The sequence below is a fragment of the Lepidochelys kempii genome, chromosome 3, assembly GCF_965140285.1.
Source record: "Lepidochelys kempii isolate rLepKem1 chromosome 3, rLepKem1.hap1, whole genome shotgun sequence".
Taxonomy (NCBI): Eukaryota; Metazoa; Chordata; order Testudines; family Cheloniidae; genus Lepidochelys; species Lepidochelys kempii.
This window is the reverse complement of record NC_136382.1, coordinates 201,992,804-202,002,952: the sequence shown is the minus strand read 5'-3', so window position 1 is coordinate 202,002,952 and position 10,149 is coordinate 201,992,804. Positions and strand designations below refer to the sequence as shown.

General features: G+C 43.1%; 1 protein-coding gene across 11 annotated transcripts in view; it reads right to left on the bottom strand.

Moving 5' to 3' along the window:
- Positions 1-2,578: 2,578 nt before the first annotated feature.
- The window catches only part of PAK5 (p21 (RAC1) activated kinase 5), a 178,841-nt gene continuing 171,270 nt past the window's right edge, over positions 2,579-10,149 (bottom strand). For all 11 annotated transcript variants that reach the window (XM_073339626.2, XM_073339634.2, XM_078852357.1 and 8 more), the window contains 3 exons: positions 9,994-10,119; positions 5,907-6,041; positions 2,579-5,204 (listed from right to left, as the gene is read on the bottom strand). In XM_073339626.2, coding sequence (XP_073195727.1) covers positions 5,049-5,204; positions 5,907-6,041; positions 9,994-10,119 — 417 coding nt within the window. In that variant the 3' untranslated portion in view covers positions 2,579-5,048. The remainder of the gene's footprint in view (positions 5,205-5,906; positions 6,042-9,993; positions 10,120-10,149) is intronic.

Below are 10,149 nucleotides of genomic sequence, written 5' to 3'. Positions count from 1 at the left end.
CAGCTGTGTATGCCACTGACTGAGAGGAGAAAGATGAAGAGCTGAGACGCTGTGTATACGTAGACTGGGAAAGACCCCTTTTTTAAATCAGACTCCAGCCTGGCCTGAAAGCCCCTGCTAGCTCTAGGAGGTGGAAGCACTGAAGGGGATGATTTCACCTACTCTTTTCTCCCTGGTGCTGAGCTGCTCGCCCTGTTCTCGGTGCTTTTCTCCGCATGTCTCCTCTGCCTTTTCCTTCCTTTCTGTTGTCACTCTTCCAGCCAGGGATGGGCGTAAAGCTGCAAACATCTGCTCAGTAATTTTACATCCAAGTTTGAAAAGAAACCTGGCAGATGCCAAACAAGCCCCTGAGCTGTCATTTGTCTTTTTTTTACAGTCCATTTCAGCAGTGATGGCTTCAGGCACCCCGGGGCGATAGGGGCAGATGACGCACGAGGAGCCCCCTGCCAGAGCTCCAACAGAAAAGCACCATTCTGGCTGTGCCTTTGCTTTCTATTCCAATCATGCTTCTATGCAGTACGTCCCCCCCAGAAGCAGCAGCTGAGGGATGAAACTGACTTCAATCATGCTTCCACACTGCAGCCAGGGCTAGGACACACCTGCACGGGCATAGCGCTGGAGCCAAGCACCTTGCTCCACCTTGTGCTGCCATGTTCTGGTCTTCTCTCTCCTCTCGGCTAATCCTAGTGCTGGGAATGGAGGTGAGGGAAGGAAAGGAGGAAAGAGACAGAAGAGAAAAGGGAGGGAAATAGAGAAGGAAAGTGTGGTGTGTGTGTGTGTGTGGGAGATGAGGACAAGAATGGAGACAATAGCTAAAGCAAGAGAGTGACCAGAGGGAAAGAAGAAGAGGAGAAGCACTAACCAATGAAATCATTGCCTCTGCGGGCTCCCTTGCTCCCCTGGTGGGTTATGAATCTCTGAAGCCAATAGGCGCAATTCATACCTGTGGTGAGATCCTATTAGGAATGAGGGAAGCCAGGACGGATCGCTCCTACAAAGGGATGTAACTGTAGGGCTGGGATAAGGCTCTAGCAAGAAATTGACATAGTAGACATTTATTGGTGCCTGGCCCACTCTCCTGCGGGACCATTAAAAGCAGTGGGCCAGATTCTGCTCTCATTCACACTCTTATTAATCTACCTCCGTCTTTCAAGGACAATGATGTCCCTTCAGATTTCTGCTGGTGTCGCTGAGAGCAGTATCGGACAGCCTTGCTAATCAAAAGGCTGATTCTCTTTTGTAGCAAGCTCATTTTATGCTGCTGATCCTGAACTATGAAAGGAGGGGACATCCAGTCCATAAATCCCTTTGGACACACTTGACCGGACTGCACACAAGAATCCTCCCTGCTTGTACAGCCAAGCAAGGGCTAGTCACAACTGCAGGCTGATGTGTTTGTATGTGTATAGTGTCCCAGTGTGTATGGCTGGGAGATGTGAGGAAGAGGCAGGGCTCAGCCTCATATTACAGACAGGCTCAGTCCCTCTCTGAGGTCTCCCTGTGCCTCCTCCAACGTTAGGCTGCACCTGAATGGCACAAATCTATCCCTTTCTGCTACAGTCCACCCTTATTTCATCCTTTGTGACTCAGTAATATCAATTATATTGGCACACCTATGGGAATAGAATTTATGTGCTAGCTAATATGCTCTCTGCCAGCTCTGCATCAACATCACCATGATGTCTCCAATCATCCTCTCTCTGACCTAAAAAGTGATCCAACAGGTACTATAAAGTTCCTAGGGTTCTCTCCAGCTCCATCCGCTAGCCACTCTGGAAAGGAAGCAAGCTTCCTTCACTCACGTTTTTGCTATCCTATTGATATCCTCCTTTGAATCAGTTACAGGACTCGTGCATTCTTACACCTTGGGCCACCTCTGATGTGGTTGCTACGGGCCCGTGCTGAGCTTACCATCCATTAGTATGTATCTAACTGTAATGCCAGTCCGTCGTCTTGGCTCTTCTATTCGTGACATGCTTAGCTCATTTCTACTTAACTGCAATCCTTGACATATTGTTCACCTTGGGTTTCAGTCTCAGCCATTTGTTTCTTCCATGTGCTTGGAGTGCTAAGGACATGCTCTTTCATATTTTGCAGTCAACTTTATACTTCATCATTTCTGCGCTTCACTATATGTAATAGTTAGCAATACACACCTCTGAAATTGTATTGTTTAAGCTTGATTTTTTCAGTCTTCCAAAGGTTCTCAGTCTAGCATTTATTCTTTCAACCTGATATTCCGATAAAAATTAATGCTGAAATTTACTGACCTTGGTATTAACATTTTTGTCTTTGTATTTTGTTTTCTTTTTTTCTATTATCCCTTCAGAACAACTCAGACCATCAGAACCCAATACAGACTCTGCACACACTCTCTCTTTAATCCTTCATCATTGTCTGCCTTGCTAGTTGCTCAGGTTGAAAGAAAATGGACAAGTCCGTTTATATATTTTTTTATTCAAGTGCCCCTTTATACTGATAGCTCTCCAAAAAGAACCACTCTCTCTTGCAAAGAAAATGTTGCTCAGCTTTTTGAACTCAGGGAAACACAGAAGAGGCAGGGAAAACACAAGAAAAATGCAGACATTTAAGTTTTTATTTGCATGTGGATTTTTTTCCACCAATAGCTGGAGCTCACAAAACCTTTTCAGCTGACAATAACTTTTAGTAAACTCGATGAATACCGTTTAAAAATATCTAGTGATTAGAAAATTACACAAAATTCTCTACTTGTACCGTTTAAAATGTGCTGAATCTCAAAACCATTATTTTATTCAAAGATGATTAAAAGTTTGATTTTTGTGGCTAATATAATGGTTCTAATTGTATGTTATTGTCTTTATTGATGTAACATTTTTCCTGAGTTGTCAAGACCACAGAATATGAGCGTTTTCTCTTTTTGTAGACTTAATTTCCTAGTTTCTTATACACAAAGATTCTGTGGGCGAGATTCAGGCAAAACTCCCATTGCAAATGGTGGGGGGGGGGCAGTAAACATGGCGGCATAGTTATAATCGTCACCCTCATGGTTTGTAAGAAATGCTGGGAATCAAACAACCAGAGCTTTCCAGTCAAGGAAGGCTATTATTGGCTAGCAGTTGCTTGGTGACACCAGGGGTGTAGCATGTTCTCTTCAGACCCAGTCCAGCAATCTGAGCCAGCCTTTTCGGAGACCCTTTTCACCTTAATAAAGAGTGCAGATCTAGGCCCTGTGAGCTCCATTCTTTGAGCTGTCGAGTGTCCTCAGTTCCCACTGACTTCAAATAGAATTAATAGAGCTCAGGACCACACACAGGACTGGGTATATTTTGCAAAGTTAAATTATTCAAACTTAATGTTAAGATAAGAAAGAAACAGGTCATAAGCTATGCAAATTGTAGAGGATTTACTAAACATTTAGCATTCTTGTTTGGTTTTGTTTCTCTTGTTTGCTCTAACTTTTGCATGGTATAAAATGAAGGCTCTGCTTTGCCATTAGCCAAATCTCTTTCTGAGAAGAAAACTCAGAAAGTCCAGCTCAACAGCATGCCAGTGCTGTGTGTTTTGTTTATATTTTACGACAATAAATAATGAACAACTTATTCACAACAAAATTCATAATAAGAAAGAAACTAGCCAGAGTGTTTTCACAAACCTGGGTTATTGATGCTCATCGTCGTATTGCAAAGTGAGGTCAGTAAGAAAAAAACGATTTGGAAAAGACACAGCTTTTGTAGTATGCATACTTAAAATGAGCTAATCATTCATAAATAAAATTTATTTATAATTGAAATAATCATGACACACTTCTAAAAAGGTTAAAGGCAAATCTACTTAGGCTTACAATTACCGTGCAAGTTCATCCAACAAGCAACACAAAATGTATGGTAGTAGTCAACTGTTCTATCAACATTCAAAAAGGTCTACACAGCAGCACAACTTCTGTACGGGACACACATCAGAACATTATCACAACAGTCTGTTTGAAATTTGGAAAATACCCGCTTGGTAACTCGACCTCTAGAGTCAATCCGGACTTCTGACACTTGATATAAATAATGGGGATTATTTTGTGACAATGAGGTCAGTACAGACTAAATGACAAGTCTGCCCTATTGCTAATAGATGATCCTTTCTCACTAACCATCTCTTGAACAAATGTACGTGAGTTTGGTGTGCTAAGATGCATGGCTCTGAAAACAATGATCTGAAACAAACCCTCATAATTTATAACATTCAACTTATTTCTAATGTGTGACTGTAATTATCTCATCAGCTCTAGTGATTCCAGAAATGTTCAAATCTTTAAAACTATAATTTCAGTGGTGTGATGGGAAAAGCAAAATTTTTATCAGTACTGCCTGCACCCATCTCTGTGTCTGTTATTGAAATTCCTGGAAAATCTGCCAACATTTTAAGTTCCTGAAGGTTTGTTTTTTTTTCCTTCGGTCTTCAAAAGGGATAAAAAAGTAGGAAAGGTTTTGTTCAAACTCTTGCTAAGTTACTCATTACTTCAACTAGCACGATGGGTACATAACATCAAAGTACTGTAAATTATCAAAAAAGTACTATACAGAAAATTACAAATTCATTTCAAAATACATTACACTGCTATGACTGAGATAAAAAGTGCTTTTTTGCCAGAAAAGTGTTCTTCTGAAATAGAAGTGTCATATCGTTTACTTTTTCCAATAAAATTCTGGTGGTTTATCCTGGTTGTGCTATAATCTATTATCTTTCGCCCCCCTCCCCCACAACCACCTGTGTAATTGAGTCTGTCTGCTTTGATAGCTGAAAGAGGACTACCTGTGGAAAACGTGCTCCATGCGACAGTGCTAGAAGCCAGCAGATGACTATTTGATTTAGTGGCAAAGGAAAGTCGCAAGTCCTTCATACCCCAGGAGAGCACCTCATTATTTTCTACACTGCTATTATTTCCATAGAGCTGTTCTGACGCTGATGAATCTCTGTAGCGCTGCACTTCCCCATGGTTTCCACGCAAGCGCTGGATCCCTTGGCAAGTCTTTCTCCAACTTTTGTACATGCCTCCGCCTGAACATTTGCTGAATTCAGCGGTGCCTGTATTGCCTCATGAGTGGCACAATGCAAGACGGAGGGCCTGCCAGTTTCAAAAACGGATGTCTTAATAGTTCTTGTGCTGTTGCTCTCTGGGAGGGCTCCCTCACCAACATCAGATCTAAGAAACCGCGGAGCACGGAGGAAACCTGCAACATCACATTGACGTTATGAAAAGCAGACAAAGTAAGTAACTTGCCATGACTGGCTTTTCAAACTAGCTCTGCTGGAAAGTCAATTAAAATACAGGTTAAGAGCATGCAGAATTGCGACAATTAGTACATATATAGGGCTGACAGGGCACTTTTCTTCCCTATATGAGTACATGAAGAAGTCATGTGGCGTGAGTGGGGAAAGAGACCAGAACGTGGCACTTAACATGACTTGGTATAAAACGAATTAGCACAGCAGTAAGCCTGGTCAGTTTTTCTTATTACTGAGGGCTAAATTCTGACTCTATCAGGCCATGCAGAGGAGTAGGACTCCCCTTCACAGGCCACTTGGATTTTGAGTTTGGATGTGGAGAAATACACAGGGTTGCTCACCCACTTACTCTATCCCCAGAGTTGGTGGGTGGGCAGAAGTGGGGAACGAATGGAGCTTTGATTCCAGCCCATTCCCCTCCCAATTCAGTGGCCCGAGTAACTAAGCCAGCACAGGATGAAGTGGGTAATAATCTACTCTTGGTACAGCCCCACAGAATACTACTATACCCAGTTTATGTACCACCCAATGCTCAGGGATGTGCCTGAAGTCACAATCTAGGCCTTAGTTTACACCATCCTCATTTGGTCATGGATTTGGTTCACCTTAATATGTGCATGACTCCATAGAAACATGAGCACTCTCACCTTATGGATGTCCTTCACTCGTGGAGGTAAGTTATCTCGGATTCTGCGCATTGCTTGGAGCGGTGGCTCGTTGAAATAAGGTGGTTCTCCATCTATCATTTCTATTACCATGATACCAAGTGACCAGATATCCACCTGCAATGGGCCGACAGTTGTTGAACTGTGCAACTTGTATACAAACACATATTCTAGGATGAGCATTTTGAGATGTTCAGTCCTACAGCCCTAGAATACCATTGCTTTTTATGCTCTGTTTCAATGGGAACTTCTGCTTAAAAACTTACCTGCTGTTGGGATGGCTGCTCTCTTTTTACCAACTGGTAATAAATTTTGCCACTGAGAAAAAAGTATACACTGAAAGGTGTGCGCAGTAAATTATGGGTCAGAGCCTCAGTTGGTGTAATCAGCAAAGTTTATTGAGACCAATAAAGATTTACACCGGTATGGGTCAGATCCAAATAAGGGCCATTGACTGCAATGGAAAAACACGGATTTATACCATCTGAAGATCTGTCCCATAGAGCATCCAGAATTCTGTATAAGAGCAGAGTATAATTTAACTGCCACAAACCCAGTTATTTTAATCCCTCTACTGAATGATAATGGGCCTGATTCTCATTTACATTAATGCTACTGGCAGTGTAAAGGGGGTTTAAAGTGGAGTAAATACCTTATGCCCATTTTAAAGCTCCTTTACACTGCCTGAATGGTGTAAAGTGGCCTAAGGGTATGTCTAAACATGGACCTATGGGTTTGATGCCAAAGCTCGTATAGACATGCTCGCATTGAGCTAGTGTGCTAAAAACGGTAGCGTCACCTGGGCAGCGGTGAGTGGTGCCCTGGGTTACCCATGCTGAGTATAAACCCACCTGAAGCTTGTGGGTATGTACATGGGGTGGCTAATCTATGCTGCTGCTCACCACTGCCAGTGGCTACACGGCCATTTTTAGCGTGCTGGCTGAGTGAGAGCTAGTGTGGGTATGTCTATGCGAGCTGTGGGATCATACCCCCAGCGCCGAGTCTGGACATACCCTCAGTGTCAATGACCATCGGGCCCAATATCATTTGTGTACTGAGAGCCACGCACATTGGGCCAGAGTTGGCTCTCACTTACATGCGGTAAATCCAAAGTCACAGTATGACAGTGGAGTTTTTCTGGTTTTTCACCCCTCTGACATGAAACAGAATTTGTCCCACTCTGCATTATGTGTAGATATAGCCTCTTCCTTACAGCTTTAAAGCATGACTCATTTCCCTGCTTGTGTGCACCAGTTATTACTTCATCTTAGCTGTTATCATAGATAATATAAAATCAAATAAAAATATGCTAAATCCTACTACCATGTGGAGTAAAAAAGGAGAGTTAAAAGTCACCTCTTTGGATGGGAAGCTGTGAGTCACTGTCATTACTAAGAGAAAGGCATAATTTTGTATAAATCCATAGTGATCTCCAGTTCTGAAATACTGTGACTCAGTACTCGGTAACAAATGGGTTATAACATCTGTGAGTCCGTACAGCCAACTCCTTTCTAGTCTCATCTGAAGGTCCCCCAATAAAAGCTGTGAACAGTCTATTCTCCTGACAGTTTGGCAGTTCTCAAAATAGTTCCCCGAGGCACAGGAATGGTCACTGCTGCTCATCTTAATGAGTGAGTTGACCGTGCTTTGAGATGAACTGCAGCTCTTTGCGAGTAAACGTAACCCAGGTTGCTGTGGTCCTTAATTTGACAGAGCTATCCTCCCTCATTCACCGTAACAGACAAAATTTAGGGTTAATCAGAAATCTTCTAAAATCGTTAAATATTTCTACATAAGCATCCAAGTGGGAAAATAACATATCGATTATTTTCTTTCATACATCGGCTCACAAATGATCGTGTGGTAGTATAATGTTTTGAGAGCTTTGCACTAGATTCTACCCTCCCTCCCCCAAGCCCTCGCAACCAGATGGGAGGTTTTTTTTCAATCAGTTCTTCAGAAATACTGATCAGCTGTAACTCTGAAAATCTGACTGCATGGTCTAGCCATCACAGACATGCCTGTTTGTCAGACAACAGCCATATGGTGCATGAAGAATGGCTCATGAAGAACTGGCAAGTATGTTAAAATAAGTCCACAGCTAAATCATAACTTGAGTCTGTCTGTAATTGATTTAACTGCACATACTTAGGATCTGTTGAAATTTTCTGCCCTGAAGGACCAGACATCAGGATCTGCTTTTTTCCTCAGGGAAGATAACACATACAACTGAAGGACACATTTTCAAAGCTGGAGTCTGCAGACCAGACCAAAGCAAAGGTCATGGGTGAAAATGCCCTTCCGTCATTCGAGCCCAGTGCAGAAGGGCATTAACAATGATCTTTTATTCTGTGTGCTATGTACTCTTTATTCATTTTCATTTGGGACTTTATCCTAAACCTTCTTCTTATTCCTCTGCAGGAGTGTATCGCTATCCAAGTAAACCTCCGACATAACTCAGCATTTTCTTCAGGCATGAACCTGCAGAACCTTCAGATTGAGGTTTTTGCACACTTCATTTTGCAATTCTCTGACTTCTTAGACATCTGGACAGTTAAGGATCACGGCCAGCCATGAAGTGCTTCTGACCTCACCTAGATTCTCTACGGCTTGGTATAATGGGCCCTCATAAGAAGAATCATCCAGATTCTGCACAAGGGCATGGAAAGATCAGCACCTGACATCAGATGTTTATGGGAGGAAATACCCATTTGTTAAGAAATGGCAAGAAAGTTGGAGAGAGGAGTAAAACACTGTCTAGTTTATGTTTTGAATGGAAAGCAGGGCGTGAGTGGATGCAATTAGTTGCAATGCATGTGAAATGTGAGTGGGATTTTCAAAACCTCTCAACCCTGGCTTAGCTCGTTACCGCTGAGCAGAGTCAGGCCAATACTGGGCATTTTTAAAAATCCCACCCTGATCACAATCCAGCTAACTGCACCCATTGTTAGTCCTTTAGAGTCCAGGACCATCTTTTTGTTGTGTGTTTGTAACATGCCCAGCACAGTGGGGTCCTGGTCCAGGTCTGGGGCTCATATTGCTATCACACTACAAATAATGACAAAACCGAAACAACAACCTGAATGGCAAGTGACACGTGTAACTGGCCATTTATACCTGCAAATGCTTGAGTCACAGGTGCAACGGTGGTAACTCTACGTGCATACGGCATGCAGTTAGGCTTGCATTTCTGTTCATGCACTTACAATTTTATCCCCGCGGATGCGGATATCCACGGCTACAAATCGGTATCTGCGGAACCACCGGGCTCTTGTGGGAACCGCAGCAGCGAAAGGAGCAGAATGTGGGGCCGCCGGTCCCCGGAGCCAGCACCCTGTGCCGGGAGCTCCTCTGGTGCTGCTCTACCATCCCCACCCCAACCCACTGGGGCAGGCACCAGACTCACCGGCAGCTGTCCCTGGTCATGCTAGTGTGTTCAAGTGGTGCACACACCCCCAGACAGGAAAGGCAGACAGCTGCATGGAAGGGACGGGGGCAGGGCTGGGGGTGGTACATCTGCACCAGCCCCACCTTCTGCTCCTTTCGCAGCTGTAGTTCCCGGGGGAACCCTGTGGTCCCGTGGATAACGATTTATATCAGCAGATATCCGCATCCGTGCAGGGCTCTACACGTAATTGCACATGCCTATGTTTGAAAATCAGCCCCCTGGCGTAAGTGTAAAGAGTATTAAAATCCATTCATTAAGGAGAAAATTATGGCAATTCCCTTTAATTATAACACCTAAGCTAAAAATACACATAGAGGGTGCATTGTGTAATATTCTAAACATAAATTCTATTTATTACTGTTTGATCGCACCCCCAGGGAATCATGTTTTATGTCAAGGCACTGCATAATGTCATTTCTGTGAGGTACCGTCTACTGCTACTTTATTGCACCTGCAGTGATTACAATGTACTGCATACTTTTTTACTGTATTAAACATAATCAAAACTATACATATCCACACAGTGAACAATGAAGTCACTTAAAATTGTACTTGTTCTGTGAGGAAGCGGTTGCATCAGCCGGACATTGCAGCCGGGAACAAGGCACTTGTTACGCTTACCTCAGTTCCATAAGGCAGTCTGGATATCACCTCCGGTGCCATCCAGTATGGTGTTCCAACAAGAGATTTCCTTTTCGGAACTTCCTTGGAAACTTGGGCACAGAACCCAAAATCCGATAATTTTATCTAACAATAAATAATTAAATGAAACATCAT